This window comes from Euleptes europaea, chromosome 18 (assembly GCF_029931775.1).
Source record: "Euleptes europaea isolate rEulEur1 chromosome 18, rEulEur1.hap1, whole genome shotgun sequence".
Taxonomy (NCBI): domain Eukaryota; kingdom Metazoa; phylum Chordata; class Lepidosauria; order Squamata; family Sphaerodactylidae; genus Euleptes; species Euleptes europaea.
In genome coordinates this window covers 14,064,281-14,083,618 of record NC_079329.1, presented here as the reverse complement: position 1 = coordinate 14,083,618, position 19,338 = coordinate 14,064,281, and the positions used below count along the sequence as shown (strand labels likewise).

Genomic DNA, 19,338 nt, shown 5'->3' with positions numbered 1-19,338 from the left:
CTGAAAACGTTATAAAAAATACTGTTCGCACTTTGGGGGTTTACCGCACTTGGATTCCCAGCGATGTATTAAGAGTTTGAAAACGTTATAAAAAATACTGTTCGCACTTTCTGTGTATTCCCACCGATGTGTTAAGAGTTTGAAAACGTTATAAAAAATATTGTTCGCACTTTCTGTGTATTCCCACCGATGTGTTAAGAGTCTGAAAACGTTATAAAAAATACTGTTCGCACTTTGGGGGTTTACCGCACTTGGATTCCCAGCGATGTATTAAGAGTTTGAAAACGTTATAAAAAATACTGTTCGCACCTTGGGGGTTTACCGCACTTGTATTCCCAGCAATGTATTAAGAGTTTGAAAACGTTATAAAAAATAGTGTTCGCACTTTCTGTGTATTCCCAGCGATGTATTAAGAGTTTGAAAACGTTATAAAAAATACTGTTCACACTTTGGGGGTTTACCGCACTTGGATTCCCAGCAATGTATTAAGAGTTTGAATACGTTATAAAAAATACTGTTCGCACTTTCTGTGTATTCCCACCGATGTGTTAAGAGTTTGAAAATGTTATAAAAAATACTGTTCGCACTTTGGGGGTTTACCGCACTTGTATTCCCAGCGATGTATTAAGAGTTTGAAAACGGTATAAAAAATACTGTTCGCACTTTCTGTGTATTCCCACCGATGTGTTAAGAGTTTGAAAACGGTATAAAAAATACTGTTCGCACTTTCTGTGTATTCCCACCGATGTGTTAAGAGTTTGAAAACGGTATAAAAAATACTGTTCTCACTTTCTGTGTATTCCCACCGATGTGTTAAGAGTTTGAAAACGTTATAAAAAATACTGTTCGCACTTTGGGGGTTTACCGCACTTGTATTCCCAGCGATGTATTAAGAATTTGAAAACGTTATAAAAAATACTGTTCGCACTTTGGGGGTTTACCGCCCTTGTATTCCCAGCGATGTATTAAGAGTGTGAAAATGTTATAAAAAATACTGTTCGCACTTTGTTTGGCCCCTTTAGCTGTGAAGACGTCTTCCAACCATTTATAAGCCATGGTATCCAAAAACCCTTTTAAAGCGGTGTTTTTTATCGCTGGGAATACAAAATGCGGTAACCCCCCAGGATTAAATATGGCCATTTTGCATGGGAACCAAAGCGATGGGTCCTTCCCAGTTAAACCTCAGAAATGAAAATGCACAGGCCAACATGAAGCCCAACCTGTTGGCTCTCTCTCTCCCCGCCCCCCAACACACACTGTAATTGAACACATGAAGCTGCCTTCTACTGAATCAGACCCTTGGTCCATCAAAGTCAGTATTGTCTACTCAGACCGGCAGTAGCTTTCCAGGGTCTCAAGCGGAGGTCTTCCACATCCCCTACTTGCCTAGTCCCTTTAACTGGAGATGCCGGGGATTGAACCTGGGACCTTCTGCATGCCAAGCAGATGCTCTACCACTGAGCCACGGCCCTTCCCCAATTGTTTTGCCACTTCTTCTAGTGTGGAAGGACATGACAACTTGGCTCTAAAGTTACATCTCCTTCCGTACGTTCTCCCGACACCCTTTGTTTGGAGGGAGCCGGTGCACCTGCCACCTCCAGATAAGGAAACAGAACACAAGAACTGTCCCACCAGGCCTACGGTTCAGGCAGCCTTGCTTTTCCATCCGCACTGGCCTCCCTATCTCACTATGTATTTGGTGTAATGGTTAGCAGGTCGGACCAGGATCTGGGAGACCCACGGTTGTCAACCGGCCGGGACAAAGATGTCCTGTCCTTTTAGTAGAGGCTTAGCGGGGTGGGGGAGTTAATGCTTTTCATGGCATGGAAGTAAATAGCATCCTTTGTTAAAGGGACGGCTTTAAAAGGGACTAGACAGCTTCATGGACATAAGAACATAAGAAAAGCCATGCGGGATCAGACCAAGGGCCATCAAGTCCAGCAGTCTGTTCACACAGTGGCCAACCAGGTGCCTCTAGGAAGCCCACAAACAAGACAACAGCAGCAGCGTTATCCTGCATGTGTCCCAAAGCACCTAATATAATAGCCATGCTCCTCTGATCCTGGAGAGAATAGGTATGCATCATGACTAGTATTCATTTTGACTAGTGGCCCTGGGTAGCCCTCTCCTCCATGCACATGTCCACTCCCCTCTTCAAGCACTCTAAGTTGGCAGCCATCACCACATCCTGGGGCAGGGAGTTCCACAATTGAACTATGCGTTGTGTGAAGAAATACTTCCTTTTATCTGTTTTGAATCTCTCACCCTCCGGCTTCAGCAGATGACCCCTCGTTTTTATGAGAGAGGGAGAAAAGCTTCTCCCTGTCCATTCTCTCCATACCAAGCATAATTGTAGACGATAAATCTATCAGCGGCTGCTAACCATGGGACCTAAAGGGAACCTAATCGTTCAGAAGCAGTCAACCTCAGAATCTTAGTGCCAGGAGTGAACATGGGGAAAGGCCTGGGCCTCTTTGCCCTTTTGTTGGCCCTCCAGAGGAACTGGTTGGCCAGTGTGTGAGAAAGGATGCTGGACTAGATGGACCACTGGTCTGATCTAGCAGGGCTCTTCTCATGTTCTTATTTCACCCACTCTTCTTCAAGAGGTGAGGGTAATTTTTATTTTTATTTTTGCACAGCTTCATTATTTAGCTGCTTTTTCACCAGCTTCAGGACACAAGAAAGTTACACAGAAAGGAGACTAATGTTTAAAGTTGCGGGTTTTCTCATTGCTACACCGCCTTCATGGGGTGTAGCTGCATCTGCTAACATTCTTCCTTTTCTGCACTTCCTAAAGGTGTGGGAGCTTTCTCTAGAGGCCAGAGCAAATGGAGAGGCACTGGGGCCTGCCAAATGGGCTCAGACATGCATACAGTCTGAATATAGGCTGTATCGTATAATTGTCTTGGGCAAGGATCCATATTATGACTTCGTAACAGGCCATTATTTTTATTCCTTCAGGGCACATTAAACTCTTGCAAGAACCTGCCATTTCATAACAGCCGTCAGGATTCACACTCAAAAGCTGCAACCCAAATTAAGCCCTTTAAGCGCTACTGTGGGAGAAAAGGGAGCCAGTGATTTATCAATGTGCCAGATCACAGCCTACTAGCAAATGCAGGAAACATATCTTGTGGATGCTTAAAGTAAGTAAAGCATAGAGTGGCCCCTTCAAAGGGAATTAGACAAATTTGCCAGCGTGGTGCCAGCGTGGTGTACTGGTTAAGAGCGGTGGTTTCGAGTGGTGGACTCTAATCTGGAGAGCCAGGTTTGATTCCCCACTCCACCACATGAGCGGCGGAGGCTAATCTGGTGAAATGGATCTGTTTCCCCACTCCTACACACGAAGCCAGCTGGGTGACCTTGGGCAAGTCACTCTCAGCCCCCCCTACCTCACAGGGTGTCTGTTGTGGGGAGGGGAAGGGAAGGTGATTGTAAGCCGGTTTAGTCTCCCTTAAGTGGTAGAGAAAGTCGGCATATACAAACCAGTTCCTCCTCCTCCTCCTCCTCTTCTTCTTCTTCTTCTTCCTCTTCTTCTTCTTCCTCCTCCTCCTCCTCCCTTAGAAGGGGAGTGGTGTAGTCTTCCATTGGCAGAAAAGAAGGCCAGTGGGCATTGGCGACTACAGAGTTAACATTTCCCCTCCTCCCTTCCTTGATGTGTGCTACACTAATTGTGCCAACTCATGCTGAAGCAATAGCTGAGTCAGAGTGGGTGGCGCGGAGCTAGGGGTCCAGAAATCAACGGTTGGGTTTTCCAAAAACAGGAAATCTACTACAAGTTGAGATAGGTGGGATCAGTGTTCTAAAATCAAGGCTACGGTGTTCCTGAGAAAGGGGGAGAAGGAGAAAGAGTTAAGAGGCAGGCACTCCTGGATTCTCTGAGTCCGTATTGGAAACTCTGTTATCATTGACTGCCCATCAACTTCATTGGGTGGCCGGAGTTCTAGTAGAGTCAGGGCCCCAGGGGTGTAAGACTAGGATCTGGGAGAACCGGGTTCGAATCCCCATTCCAGCATGGAAGCTCCCTGGGGTGTCCTTGGGCCAGTCACATACGCTCAGCCTAACCTTCCTCAGGATATTGAAGAGCTGGAAAAAGTATAAAAGAGGGTAACCAAGGTAATTATGGGGTTAGAACACCTTTCCTATGAGGAAAGGCTGGCAAGTTTGGGTCTTTTCAGTCTAGAAAAAAAGACAGCACGCGGTGGGGGGGGGGACGACAACAGGGGTTTATAAAACTATGGCGTAGAGAAATTAGATAGAGGGAGGTTTTCTATCTCTTCCCCATAATACTAGGACTTGGGAGCAGCCAAAAGAATGGTTGGGAACAGGGCCTGATTTAGGTTTGATGAGGCCCTAAGCTATTGAAGGTAATGGGGCCCTTTATATGTCCAGCTGTCCTTTGTCAACCACAAATTGTCGCTGTTTTTTGTGTTGAATATATGCTATATGGTAATTTATGGACCTAATAGGTATCTAAAGCCATTTGCTGTATGTAGGTTTTATTTTATTTGTTTTTTATCTTATATTTTGGAAATGTACATCGTTTTTTTTCCTTTAAATTTTTTTGGGGGCCCCAAGAGAGTGGGGCCCTAAGCTATAGCTTGTTTAGCTTATACGTAAATCCGGCACATTTCCCAGCTTGGGAAATAGGTTCAGGACAGATGAAAGGAAAGACGTCTTTACCCAATGAGTAACTAAACTGGGACATTCGTTGCCAGTGGAGGAAGTGATGACCAAAAGCATAGATAGCTTTACAAGGGGGTTAGACAGATTCATAGAGGCGAGGTTCATCAATGTCTACTAGTAATGGCGAGTAAAAAGAACCTCCATTTACAGGGGCAGCAAACCTCTGGATACTAGTGCTAGGAAGCAGCACCAAGGAAAGGCCTTGGCCTCTATGCCATATTTGCTGGCCCTCTGGGAGAACTGTTTGGCCACCGTGTGAAACAATACGCTGGCCACTGGTCTGATCCAGCACGCTCTGCTTACGCATGAAGAAGAGTTGGTTTTTAGATGCTGACTTTCTCTACCACTTAAGGAAGAATCAAACCAGCTTACAATCACCTTCCCTCCCCCTCCCCACAACTGACACCTTGTGAGGTAGGTGGGGCTGAGAGAGCTCTAAGAGAGCTGTGACTAACCCAAGCTCACCCAGCTGGCTTCATGTGGAGGCGTGGGAAAACTAGCCTGGTTCACCAGATTACTGTCTGCTGCTCATGTGTAGGAGTGGGGAATCAAACTCGGTTCTCCAGATCAGAGTCCACAGCTCCAAACCACCGCTCTTAACCACTACACTACACCACACTGCAATCAGCAGTCAAGTTGCAAATCAAGTCCATCGCTGCTTGCCCTTTCAGGGACTTCCCCCTAACTCCATGCCCAGCACAAAGATCCCCTCCATTGCTTACATGGTTCCTGCCTCCTCCATTGTATTCTTGCGACAGCCTTGTGAAGTGGATTAGGCTGAGTGAGTGCAACTAACCCAAAGCCACCCCACAAGTGTGCATGGCAGAGTGGAGATTCGAACCTGGAGTCTTCCAGATCCTCGTCTGACACTCTAACCACTACACCACATTGGTTCTCTCATGTTAATTGCCTCCATTCCATGAAAAGCCTTTTAAGTCAATATTTTGAGGATCAGCCATCCAGTGTTGACTCCAGGTTTGCCAGCTCTGGGTTGGGAAATACCTGGAGATTTTGGGGGTGGAGCCTGGAGAGGGCAGAATTTGGGGCGAAGAATGAAGAAGAAGAGTTGTTTTTTAGATGCCGACTTTCTCTACCACTTAAGGGAGATTCAAACCGGCTTACAATCACCTTCCTTTCCCCTCCCCACAGCAGACACCCTGTGAGGTAGGTGGGGCTGAGAGAGCTCTAAAAGAGCTGTGACTTGCCCAAGGTCAGCCAGCTGGCTTCGTGTGGAGGAACGGGGAAACAGATCCAGTTCACCAGATTAGCCTCTGCTGCTCAAGTGGAGGAGTGGGGAATCGAACCCAGATCAGAGTCCACCGCTCCAAACCACCGCTCTTAACCACTACACCTCAGCAGGGGATAATGCCATAGAGTCCATCAAAGCAGCCCTTTTCTCCAGGGGGGATTGGTCTTGATCGTCTGGAGACAAATCGTAATAGCGGGAGGTCTCCAGGTGCCACCTGGAGGTTGGCAACTTTAGTCACCACCTCCCATTCCTTCTGCCCCACAATACCAACACCCAAACATCATTTACTTGGGACTGGCAGAAAATTGTCACATGGGGTCTTTTCTACACACTAGTGATCCCATGCCAAGTGTACAATCTCAGGAGCCGGGGGTGGGGGACCCGTTTTATTCCTGAAATTGCATATGTATATATACCATATCATGGTAAAGGGTACCCATTTCTTTCTCTCCCCCCCCATCCTTGGGTCCTGCATGCAGCATCTCACTGTCCTGTCAAAGAACTGAAGGATTCAACATTTTTAACAAGTGCTTGCCTCATGGTGATCACAAGGCTTGACTCAGCAGGTTTCCTCACCATGAGTCAGCACAATGCAGGGCCACATGGTATGGGGAAGACCAAGAGGAGGGGAGAGCGTTCGCAAATAAGCTCACGAGAAGCACACTCCAGGGACATCATGTTTCCTTTTAAACAGGAAACTGGTTCCGACTGGATTTGCAGGCATCAGCTTGTTTAAAACACACCGTGCTCCGGATCTTCATGAGTCTAGATGTGTGTGTATGTGTAAAGGGCAGTCAAGTCGCAGCCAACTTGTAGTGACCCTGTAGCATTTCCAAGGCATGCAATGTTCAGAGGTGGTTTGCCACTGCCTGCCTCTGCATAGCGACCCTGGTATTCCTTGGTTGGTCTCCCATCCAAGAATTAATCAGGGTCAACCCTTCTTAGCTCCCAAGATTACTTGTAAAGCTCAGTGGGGTAGCCACATTAACAAAACCAACAAGGTGTCTTGGCACCTTAAAGCCTTTGTGGGCAAGTTACCTCTTCCATTAGATGCTCAAAGTGAAACCTCAGTCTTCAGACAAATGCATAGAAATGTCATCGATTATACCTGTTGCAGTTCATGGCATTTTGACACCACTGTTCCTAACTTTCTCTGCGCATGTGTAGCTTCACTTCTGTTAGTTCATGAACTGGGCTGCTCTCGGACAAGAAAATTTATGCTACAAGATATCCTTTTCAGATACTACGCTATACCAGTCTTGTCCAAAATAGCATTGTCCAAAAGACCATGCAGAAGGTCCCAGGTTCAATCCCTGGAGGAAGAGGAGGAAGAAGAGTTGGTTTTTATATGCCGATTTTCTCTACCGCTGAAGGGAGACTCAAACCAGCTTACAATCACCTTCCCTTCCCCTCCCCACACCCTGTGAGGTGGGTGAGGCTGAGAGAATGTGACTTGCCCAAGGTCACCCAGCTGGCTTCGTGTGGAGGAGTCGGAATCAAACCCGGTTCTCCAGATCAGACTCCACCGCTCCAAACCACCGCTCTTAACCACGACACCACGCTGGCTCTTAAAGGGACTAGGCAAGCACGTGATGAAACCCTGGAGAGCCGCTGCCGGTCTGAGTAGACAGTACTGACTTCGATGGACCGAGGGTCTGATTCAGTACAAGGCAGCTTCATGTGTTCATGTGTCTTGGAGGTGGAAGCAAGGAACTGCTTGGAGGTGGAAGCAAGGAACTGCTTAGAGTTCCACTTGGAGGGGGAAGCAAGGAACTGAAATAAAAGGATAACGTGCCTCGTGGGGCTGTTCCCCCCCCCCCCCATTACAGCCTGCTTTTGTAAACTGATCCATCAGCAAATCCTAGTACATAGGTCCTGGGACGTGGAAGTTATTAATCGCTAATTAAATGCCATTAACGGCCCCTGCGGCTTGCTGAGTTACGGCTGCGGTCAGGACTATCGCCTTAATCGGGCTCATTAACAGGTGACGTCGTTCAGGTTGCAACCCTTAATCTCTGCACCCATTCGCCTCCCGGAACAGGTCTTTTGCCAACAGCAGCAGAAAACTGGCTGTTTAAACTCACGCAGCTCCCCCTTGGCTTCTCAGGAGGCCGTCTGAGGTTTTAATCAGCAGCCGGTAGATCTGCCGGGCAGAGAGTGGGGGAAAGGCCTTCCGCTCCAGCCTACGTGCGGCTTCCAGCGTCTGCCAATGCTTGGCTGAGAACAAGAGGGGAACAATGTTGCTCGCTTACCGTAGTCCGCAGAGAGAGGGAGTGACATGCTAGTAGACTGAAGTATAAGCTTTGGAGAGCCAAAGAGCCCTTCCTCACAGCTTTGGGTGAAAACGCACGGTCGCTTTATCCTCCTTTAATCCCTGTTTCAGCCAGGATTCAGCCAGGATCGAACACATGCGTTTTGCCTAATGTGCGTTCGATCCTGGCTAAAACAGGGATCAAAGGAGGATAAAGTGACCGTGCGTTTTTGCCCTTTGACTCACAAAAGGCTTGTGTGTGTGTGAAAAGTGCTGTCAAGCCGTAGCCAACTTATGGCGACTCCTTTTTGGGGTTTTCATGGCAAGAGACTAACAGAGGCACAAAAGGCTGACACAACCTCGAAATCGGAGACTGGACTCCAATTTCGCTCTTCCACTGCACACCAACATGGCTACCCCCTCCCCGAAACACAGAAGGGGCATTTTCAGAGTTGCTTGTGTAGGTTTGCCATTTTTTTAAGCTGATCCCTCTCGCTGTCTTGTTAATATCTTGTGGAAGCGCCAGCAATCATCAGATTTATTTTTTTTAACTCCAGGCCATGAAAATCTCCATTGAAGAGAGGCAGCATGGTGTAGTGGTTAAGAGCGGTGGACTCATGCTGGCTAGATACTCTAGAAGTATGCTAGAGGTCTATGAAATTATGCATGGTATGGAGAGTGTGGACAGGGAGAACCTTTCCTCCCTCTCTCTCATAATGCAGGGTCATCTGCTGAAGCTGGAGGGTGAGAGATTCAAAACAGATAAAAGGAAGTCTTTCTTCACACAATGCATAGTTAAGTTATGGAACTCCCTGCCGCAGGATGTGGTGATGGCTGCCAACCTGGAAGATGTTAAGAGGGGAGTGGACATGTTCATGGAGGATAGGGCTATCCGTGGTTACTATTCAGAATGAATACTAGTCACGATGCATGCCTATTCTCTCTAGTATGAGAGGAGCATGCCCATTGTATTAGGTGCTGTGGAACACAGGCAGGATGCTGCTGCAGTTGTCTTGTTTGGGGGCTTCCTAGAGGCACCTGGTTGGCCACTGTGTGAACAGACTGCTGGACTAGATGGGCCTTGGTCTGATCCAGCATGGCTTTTCTTATGTAAATTTACTAGCTTTACAGGATTCAGAATCAAGCTTGGTTTTTCTTTTAAGCACAAACATTTAAGAGTGATAGGAGAGGGAGGGGTTGTCTCAGGCAGTCATAGCAGAAGAAGAAGAGTTGGAATTTATAACCCGATTTTCTCTACCTTTAAGGAGTCTCAAACAGGCTTACAATCACCTTCCCTTCCTCTCTGCGCATGATCTGATCCAGCATGGATTTTCTCATGTAAGTTCTTTTGTTTACTCTGTGGTTTTAACCATGGAACTAAAGCTGACTGATCTCTTAACATCTGAACTGTATAATATATGCACCAAGGAGTCTGCGTGTGACTTAACATCTACTGATTTTCAGATTACGTCGTCCAGTTCACTGAACTGAATAGAATCCATTGTCTGGGAATATGTAAAGTAGTAACAATGAAAAGCATGTAGATAGTACCTGAACTCATTAACCATAACCAGCCGATCCCATGTTTGTGATTAGACAAAATGGCTTTTGAGACAGGACTGAGAACCTTAGCAACAATTATGTGACCATTAAGCCCTGGTTGGGCTGTTTGTTATAAAATATATATACAAAATCATAGAGAGCAGAAACACCACAAGAGCACAGGGGGAGAAAAACAAACCAGGGTTTGCTGGAAGTGAGAGAGAGGGGTGATGCTTTACAAAGCTCCTGCACAAATGGGACCCAAGGTTTTTTAGATACAGTATTTTATTGACAAATGCATCCCTGGAAAAGATATTTACATCCCATCCTTGCCCCTGAAGAGCTCATGCGAACAGATACAGAAATGATCTCCTTTAAGCGTCACCACAACCTTGCTGGGAAGGTTAGGTTGAAAGACAGACTGAAAGCAGATTCAGTAGAAGTTTGTAGAATGAACAAAATTTTTGTTAATTGCACATTTTCTTTTTGTGTTATCTGCATGTAAAAGTAGATTATACTAATACAGTTATTCCTTTATTATAAAAAAGAAAAAGAAAGACAGTGCCTGGCCTGAAGTTGCACAGCAAGCTTCATGGCTCAAAAAAAGGATTCGAACCCCCCTCTCGCCGGCCACAGTGAGAAACTCTAGCCTCTACACACCGTATGCTCTCAAGAAGAAGCATGAAGTTTCCCATCTGTCATGTTGTCATCAAGGCACAGGGCAGATTGATAGGGTGTCCAATTATTTTGTGTCCCATGCACAACTGGAGAGCAAACACATCAGTCCATAGAGCTGAATGTGTTCACAGGTCTCTCTCTACCCCTTGAAGGAATGGTGTAGTTCAGCATAGCAATCTGAAAGACAACAAGGCAGGAAGGTACAATTAGATTCAAATTCCTAGCAGAGCAAACATACACACATGCATTCAAAACATTTTACAGCTTTTCAAAGTCAGTCTAAAGATACCTCTGCAGGGAGTGGGGGGAAAGGCGGTTGGAGACTCCCCAACCAGAAGGTTCAGAATAGAAGAACCCCTGCGCTTGGCCTACAGACAATCCTAAATTCAAACCCCACCCCACGCACCACATCTACAGCTAAAGGATCTTGGGTAGTAGACATTGGGGAAGGCTTTTCTCTGCCAGAGAATCTGGAGAGCGGCTTTCAGTCAGAGGAAACAATATTGGGCTTCTTGGACCCATGGACTTCGTGTAAGGCAGATTTCCTCTGCTCATAGGAGGTGCCCCAATCTCAGGGCCAGGGAGGGCCGAGAGGGCTCAGCGTCCATTCATGATCTAGGCAAAGTCAGCTTTGACCCTTCACACATAAACCCAAGGGATGGAGAAAGAAAAATGCCATGTCAAGCATCTCCCTCTTGGACTTTCCGCTTTGGCAAAACTGGGGAACACAACAATATCACAGTCCAATCAAGGGGCCTTCATCCTTCCCCATTAAAATTTAATGTACAATTGATATAAATCTGTCCAATTAAACAGAAAGAATGGATGATCGGAAGTAGCAACAAGGTTTGTATATGAAATGTATGGTGAGACTGCCCCCTGCTGGAAAGCATCTGAAAATGCCACTTTGATTGTTACTCCGCCCCAGCCGGAAGAATGTGTGTGTTAAGTGCCGTCAAGTCGCTTCCGACTCATGGCGACCCTATGAATGAAAGTCCTCCAAAATGTCCTATCTGACAGCCTTGCTCAGATCTTGCAAACTGAAGGCTGTGGCTTCCTTTATTGAGTCCATCCATTTCATGTTGGGTCTTCCTCTTTTCCTGCTGCCTTCAACTTTTCCTAGTATGATTGTCTTTCCCAATGACTCTTGTCGTCTCATGACGTGATCAAAATACGACAGCCTTGGTTTAGTCATTTTAGCTTCTAGGGTCAGTTCAGGCTTGATTTGATCTATAACCCACTGATTTGTTTTTTTGGTAGTCCTCGGAATCCGTAACCCTCTCCTCCACATTTCAAAGGAATCTACTTTCTTCCTATCAGCTTTCTTCACTGTCCAGCTTTCACACCCATACATAGTAATAGGGAATACGATGGCATGAATTAATCTAGTCTTGGTTGCCAGTGATACATCCTTACACTTCAAAATGAAGAATACCCTGTGACTTTGAAACTCACTCAACACAATAAAAAAAAATAATTGAAGGACACAAATTTGCATAAATTAATGGATATTATGGGCAGCTGAGAAATAAAGGCCTACTCATTGGGCGAAAACGCATGGTCGCTTTTCAGCCTCCTTTATTCCCTGTTTCAGCCAGGATTCAGCCAGGATTGAACGCATGCGTTTTGCCGAACATGCGTTCAATCCTGGCCGAATCCTAGTTGAAACAGGGAATAAAGGAGGTTAAAGCGACGGTGCGTTTTCGCCCTTTTGTCTATGGAATCCCTGGCTTTAAGCTTTCCCATACAGACGACCACAGTAGGATTGCCAACCTCCTGGTGGTGGCTGGAGATCTCCCGCTATTGCAACTGATCTCCAGCTGATAGAGATCAGTTCACCTGGAGGAAATGGCCGCTTTGGCCATTGGACTCTATGGCATTGAAGTTCCTCCCCTCCCCAAACCCCGCCCTCCTCAGGATCCGCCCCAAAAACCTCCAGCCGGTGGTGAAGAGGGACCTGCCAACCCTAGGCCACAGAGTCTGACTCCCCACCAACGTGGACATAATATTCCCATTTGTGGAAACTTTACTGGCTTCTGAGTACCAAGTGCTTTTCTTGACCCTAAAATCTCCATATTGTCTGGGCCCAAGCTATTTTGAGAACCCTGCCTATTCACACATCATTTGTAAGCCCCTCCCATCATTTTCCTCCACTGTCTGAGTTGGGGTGGGTGCTTACCTGAGGTCTTTTCAGTAGCGGCACCCAGAATGTGGAACTCCCTCCCATGACAGATGGACCTGGCTTCCTCAGTGATGTGTTTTACACAGACAGTTAAAACCTTACTCACCGGGCTTGTGAAGAGGGGGGAATCCGTAACGAAGGCTCTGGCTTTCTCTTCCTACTCTTAACATTTCGTCGGTGCATGTTCTGTAACTGTGTTATTATGCTAGCTTTAAAGGCAATTTGAGAGTGTAGTGGTTAGGAGTGGTGGGCTCTAATCTGGAGAACTGGGTTTGATTCCTTGCTCCTCCGCATGAGCGGCGGACTCTGATCTGGTGAACCGGGTTGGTTTCCGCACTCCTACACATGAAGCCAGCTGTCTAAACTTGACTCCAAGAGCAAGCCAGGTACTCAGAGATTCAGACACCTTTATTGGCATAGTAAAATAGCAAGGGTGCTCATTTTACCGACCTCAGAAGGATGGAAGGCTGAGTTAACCATGAGCTGGTTACCCAAAACTAACTTCTGTCGGGATCAAACTCAGGTTGTGAGCAGAGCTTGGACGGCTGTACTGTAGCTTACCACTCTACGCTATATTTTAAACAAACAAACCAAACAGACATGGATGCCACTCACCCAGCCCCCCTGTTGCTGGATCCAGGCAGCCAAGCGGTTGTGCAAGAAGGTCATGACCCAATCCACGACATCAGGGAACCAGCTGGAACTAGACTAGGGTTGGAGAAAGAAAATATGTTTCTTCCAAGGAATGCACTGGGTGGCAGGGGCGGTCTCTCTTTCATCCCCCAATGCGGATGGGCCCAGAGAACCTCCAAGTCCTTAATCTATTTCCACAAGTCAGGGTGATGAACAATGCAGCCACATTCCAAAATCCACATCATAAATCCTTGTTTAGTATAGAGCAGTGGTTCCTAAAGTGGGCAGTACCACCCCCTGAGAGGCAGTGGGATTACCTAGGGGGGCACTAAGAGGCAAGGGGGCAGCAGTGGGGGCGCTAGAGGTGGGCCCCTTCAACTTCTTTAATTTACAATAGATCAAGCTATGGCACCGTGCTGGCAAATTTGGGGAAAACATCAGGATTTCCCCCCCAGACTTTGAAAAGATGGTACTACTGGATCAAGTTCACCAGTTTTGCTGAACAAATTTCAACTAAAAAGTTTTAATTTGATTTTGAATAGATGTGCAATTGATTGTTACTGTTCTGAAATTTTATTGTTTATTGTCTTTTTTAGTGAGTCATACAAAACCCCTATTTTGAACAATGTTTTTCAAAGGGTAGGGGGCGCTGGGGTTGAGTTTGTGGAACCAAGGGGGGGCGGTGGCCCGAAAAGTTTGGGAACCATTGGTATAGAGCAATGTAAGGCCCCCATCCTTGTGACCGTGCAGAAATCCAGTTTCCCGAGCCCTTCCGCCTCCTTCTTAATACCTGGGCAATTACTCTGTATGCAAAGTAGAAGAAGACAACGATCCGGCCCCAGTTGATCCTGTTGGCAAACATGGTCTCGGAGACTTCGGCCAGGACTTTGAGCGGGTTGTTATCGGTGACACTTTGCACCATACTGAAAGGAAAGAGTGGCATCAATAAACAGAGGGGGGCAACCCAGGGGGAGGTGGCGAAGTCTGCTGTGTGTGTGTGACAGACAGGGATGGGCCAATTGCAGCCTGGCACACAGTCCTTTTTAATTTTTACTAGCATCCCCAAGGTCAACTAATGTATTGTAAAATTTACAATATAACTTTGAGCTTGCAGAAGGGCAAGCTCAAGTCTTGGGTCGGTTTGGCTGGTCCTAATGAAACGGAGTTACGTGGATTTCGTTCTTGTTTTTGCATGACTGTACAACTTCTATCAGGTTCTCCTGATCATTAAGTTATCTGTGTTAGGTGATGTTAAGTCTATAATGCAAGGAATGCCTTGTGGGATCACAATGAGATCCACCCAGTCAAATATTCTTTGCTGAGATTCTTACTAACAAATACCTTGTGGGGGGTCTACTGGAAATCGGCCAGTTGTTTGTATAAGGCCAACTACTTTATATCAGTGTGGATGACCCAGGCTAGCCTGATCTCATCAAATCTTGGAAGCTAAGCAGGGTCAACCCTGGTTAGTCCTTGAATGGGAGACCACCAAGGAAGTCCCAGTTGCTATTCAGAGGCAGGCCTCTGCACCACCTCTGTTCCTCTCTTGCCTCAAAAACCTTTTGGGGTTGCCGTAAGTTGGCTGCAACTGGGCAGCACTTTCCATCACCACCACCACCACCTTATATCAAGTCAGACCATTGGTCCATTTAGCTTAGTATAGTTCATTCTGGTTGGCAGGGAGTCACCAGGGTTTCAGACACTTTCCCAGTGCTTGTTCTTTACCTGGAAATGGTAGGAACTCAGGATTCTTCTGCATGTAAAACATCTGCTTTCCCACTGTGCCTCTGCTTCTCCCACAAACATCTTGTTCACTCCTGTAAGTTAGACCCACTCACCTAGTGATTTCTGGGTTACTGCTGAGCTCTCGCCAAAGGCGGAGCATGAATTCTTGAAGTGAGACCTGGACAGAATCCGATGCGTCCTCCATAGCCAATTGCTCCATCAGTGTGTCCTCCCCGCTCAGGTGTTCCACCAAGGCCCCCTGGGGAAAATCATCTGCATGTTGCTGAAACAGGGATCTGATAAAACTGTTTTTTAAAAGAAGAAGAGTTGGTTTTTATACGACGACTTTCTCTACCTTTTTTTAAGGAGAATCAGACAGGCTTACAATCTCCTTCCCTTCCTCACTCCACAACAGACACCTTGTGAGGTAGGTGGGGCGGAGAGAGTTCGGAGAGAACTGTGACTGGACCAAGGTCACCCAGCAGGCTTCGTGTGGAGGAGTAGGGAAACCAACCCGGTTCTCCAGATTAGAGTCCGCCGCTCATGTCGAGGAGTGGGGAATCAAACCTGGTTCTCCAGATTAGAGTCCGCTGCTCTTAACCACCACACCACGCTGGCTCTCAAAAGGGTAGAAGCATGTTAAAGGGGGATGGTTTCTGGGTAATCAGAGGGGGGGGGGGAAAAGACCTAATTGGGATGCTGACATATAGGATTGCCACACTCTGGGTAGGAGATAGGGAAACAAGATTCTCTGAGGGCAGATCTAGCTTGCAGAACGGGGTGGGAAGTCAACATGCTCCTGAACACTCAGGAAGGGCTGAGACAGCAAGATCTGATGTGGAAATGGGTTTGGAGGTGTAAGAACCTCTGAATCGTGCTCAGGGACTGAGGGGACCAGCCATACCACGTGGGGGTCTCACCTACCTAATCAGCAGGGCCCTTCCAATTCGAAGGATGTACGAGAGGTTGTCCGAAGCCCCTTGACAAAAAACACACACACACACAGAACAGAAGGGGTTAAGTACATAAGAACATAAGAAGAGCCAAGCTGGATCAGACCAAAGGCCCTTCAAGTCCAGCATCCTGTTCTTACAGTAGCTGATCAGCTGCCTCTACAAGGCCCACAAACAGGATGGCCGCAACAGCATCCTCCTGCCTGTGTGTCCCCAGTAACTGATATGAAAAGGCACACTGCTTCTAGTACTGGAGGAAGTAGATATCCATCCTGAGTAGTAGTCATTGTTAGTTCTCTCAGCTCCCAATATTCTCTTTTCACTATTGTGCTAACCCCATGATGTGTACTACTCTCTACTTTGTCCAAGATCCCAAGAATCTACATTCCCTTTCTCATGCCACCTTCAGTCTTAATACGCCAGAAGTCCCCTATCTATATCACCTGGTGAATAACATCCCATGAAGCCTCTATTAAGGGGCAGGGCGTGTTTCTTCCAGACTACTGACAACCCTCTGTTACAAGAAAACGTCACACAGTGAGATCTTAAGGCTCAATTCAAGCACTACAAGTTTTGCCCAAAAGACCCAAGCGCACATGCTCACATGTGCTGGTGCAATGGGTCTGTGGCTCACTGTCAGAGCATGTGATATGCATGCAGAAAGAACCAGGATCAGTCCCTGGCATCTCCCATTTAAAATAGCAGGACACTGCGAAAGACCATTCCCTGCCTGAGAACCTGGAGAGACGCAAGCAGGCAGAGAAGATTCCCTTGTGTGTGTGTGTGTGTTAAGTGCCATCAAGTCGCTTCCGACTCATGGCGACCCTATCAATGAAAGTCCTTCAAAAAGTCCTATCTTTGACAGCCTTGCTCAGATCTTGCAAACTGAGGGCTGTGGCTTCCATTACAGAGTTAATTCATCTCTTGTTGGGTCTTCCTATTTTCCTGCTGAGCTTTAATGAGCTAAAATGCTTGGACAGAATCCTGTACTCATTTGGTTTGTCCTAATAAAACGTATTTACATGGATTTTGTTGGTCCTAATAAAAGGTATGTACATGGATTAGGCTCTTGTTTTCAGATTTTGCATGGATGAAAATGGTTGTACAACTTTTTCTACTTAGAGGGATCAATGGTCTGACTCAGCATCACACCTTCACAGTGTAGCAGCTCAGAGTGCGATCCAGGGAGGTCTGATATTCTAGTCTGGGCCAAGAATGAACTCTGGCTTCTTTCACACATGCTGAATAATGCACTTTCCATGCACTTTAATGATGGTTTGCAAGCAGATTTTGCCATTTCTCATGGTAAAATCCAGCTCCAAAGTGCACTGAAAGTGCATTATTCGGCATGTGTGAAAGCGCCCTTAGAGATAAACCGGTATCTCTCAAGATCGGCCCCCTCTTGCCTCTGGTAATGAGGGCACTACTGACCTGCCTCAGCAGCAGAAAGAATTCCAGCCATGAAGAAGAAGAGTTGGTCTTTATATGCCAACTTTCTCTACCACTTAAGGAAGAATCAAACCGACTTACAATCACCTTCCCTTCCCCTCCCCACAACAGACACTCTGTGAGGTAGGTGGGGCTGAGAGAGCTCCAAGAGAGTTGTGACTAGCCCAAGGTCACCCAGCCAGTGGTGGACTGGCCATTGAGTCAGCTTGCCTGATGGTAAGTGGGCCCTGTGGGCCCCCTTAAAAATTAGACAATATGTTAAAAAATAAAAATTAAATGATAGCCTTATAGTTGTGGGTCTCCTGGCAACCAATATTTTTAGACCCAGTCCATCACTGCACCCAGCTGGTTTCATGTGTAGAAACCAACCTGGTTCACCAGATTAGCCTCAGCCGCTCATGAGGAGGAGTGGGGAATTGAACCCGGTTCACCAGATTAGCGCCCACCGCCCCAAACCATCGCTCTTGACCACTACACCCGCTGGCTCTCTTCAGGGTTCAAAGCATTCTAAACACAGGACATTCATGCCAAGTATTAGGCTGTAATTCAAGAGCTTCCCATGTGTAGGCTTGCCAACCTCCAGGTACTACCTGGAGATCTCCTGCTATTACAACTGATCTCCAGCCAATAGAGATCAGTTCACCTGGAGAAAATGGCTGCTTTGGCAATTGGACTCTGTGGCATTGAAGTCCCTCCCCTCCTCAAACCCCGCCCTCCTTAGGCTCTGCCCTAAAAACCTCCCGCCGGTGGCGAAGAGGCAACCCTACACATGTGCGCAAGTGGCGTCTCACCAGGAAGTGCCGAATGCCTGGAACTGCGCGCTACCCAGGCAGCTCTCAAAAAGCTTCCGCCCAGCGGAGAGGAAGGTAGAAGACTCCTTAAGAACATAAGAACGGCCCTGCTGGATCAGACCAAGGCCCATCAAGTCCAGCAGTCTGCTCACACAGTGGCCAGCCAGGTGCCTCTAGAAGCCCACAAACAAGACGACTGCAGAAGCAGCATCCTGCCTGTGTTCCCCAGCACCACTAATAATGGGCATGATCCTCTGATCCTGGAGAGAATAGGTATGCATCATAAGGACATAAGAACATAAGAACGGCCATGCTGGATCAAACCAAGGCCCAAGTCCAGCAGTCTGCTCACACAGTGGCCAACCAGGTGCTTCTCTCTCTCTGTGTGTGTGTGTGTTAAGTGCCGTCAAGTCGCTTCCGACTCATGGCGACCCTATGAATGAAAGTCCTCCAAAATGTCCTCTCTTTGACAGCCTTGCTCAGATCTTGCAAATTGAAGGCTGTGGCTTCCTTGATTGAGTCCGTCCATCTCTTGTTGGGTCTTCCTCTTTTCCTGCTGCCCTCCACTTTTCCTAGGTGCTTCTAGGAAGCCCCCAAACAAGACGGCTGCAGCAGCATTGTCCTGCCCGTGTTCCACCGCACCCAAAATAATAGGCACGCTCCTCTGATACTAGAGAGAACAGGTATGCAGCATGACTAGCATCCATTCTAACTAATAGCCATGGGTAGCCCTCTCCTCCATGCACAGGTCCACTCCCCTCTTAAAGCCCTCCAAGCTGGCAGCCATCACCACATCCTGGGGCAGGGAGTTCCACAGTTCCTTCCCCCAAGCCAGGCCCTGGGGCGAGCCCGCCAGCCCCCTTTCTGGCGCGGGCGGTGACTGCAAGGGAAGGGGCCTCTCCGGTCTCCGAGAAACCCACCCCTGCCCCGCTCCCTCCCCCCAGCCCCGTCCTACCCGGCCCCGCAGAGGGCGGAGGGAGCCCCCGGCCAGCCTCGGCGGCCATGCAGAGCCTCTTCCGCGCGAACTGCGGGGCTCCAGAAAGCCGGGTGGGAGGAGAGAAAGAAGCGAGCCGCCCCGCTCCGCCCCGCCGGCAGGAAGGCGAGAAGCGCCGCGGAAAAGACATTGCCAGGGAGAAGTTGGCCGACTGTTAGATTAAGTTGGGCGGTGATTATATTACATTGGGCGATGATTATATCAT

The 19,338-nt window shown here is 47.5% G+C and overlaps 2 protein-coding genes across 2 annotated transcripts in view; both read right to left on the bottom strand.

Annotated features, from left to right (window-relative positions):
- Positions 1–19,338, bottom strand: part of LOC130489492 (tetraspanin-4-like) — a 130,394-nt gene that overhangs the window by 109,216 nt on the left and 1,840 nt on the right. The window lies entirely within an intron of this gene.
- Positions 10,509–19,143, bottom strand: LOC130489495 (apoptosis regulator BAX-like). The gene is made up of 6 exons (XM_056863235.1): positions 19,095–19,143; positions 15,871–15,925; positions 15,060–15,251; positions 14,012–14,144; positions 13,204–13,296; positions 10,509–10,583 (listed from the first exon to the last, which is right to left on the bottom strand). The coding sequence occupies exons 1-6, from the start codon at positions 19,141–19,143 to the stop codon at positions 10,509–10,511; spliced, it is 597 nt and encodes a 198-aa protein (XP_056719213.1).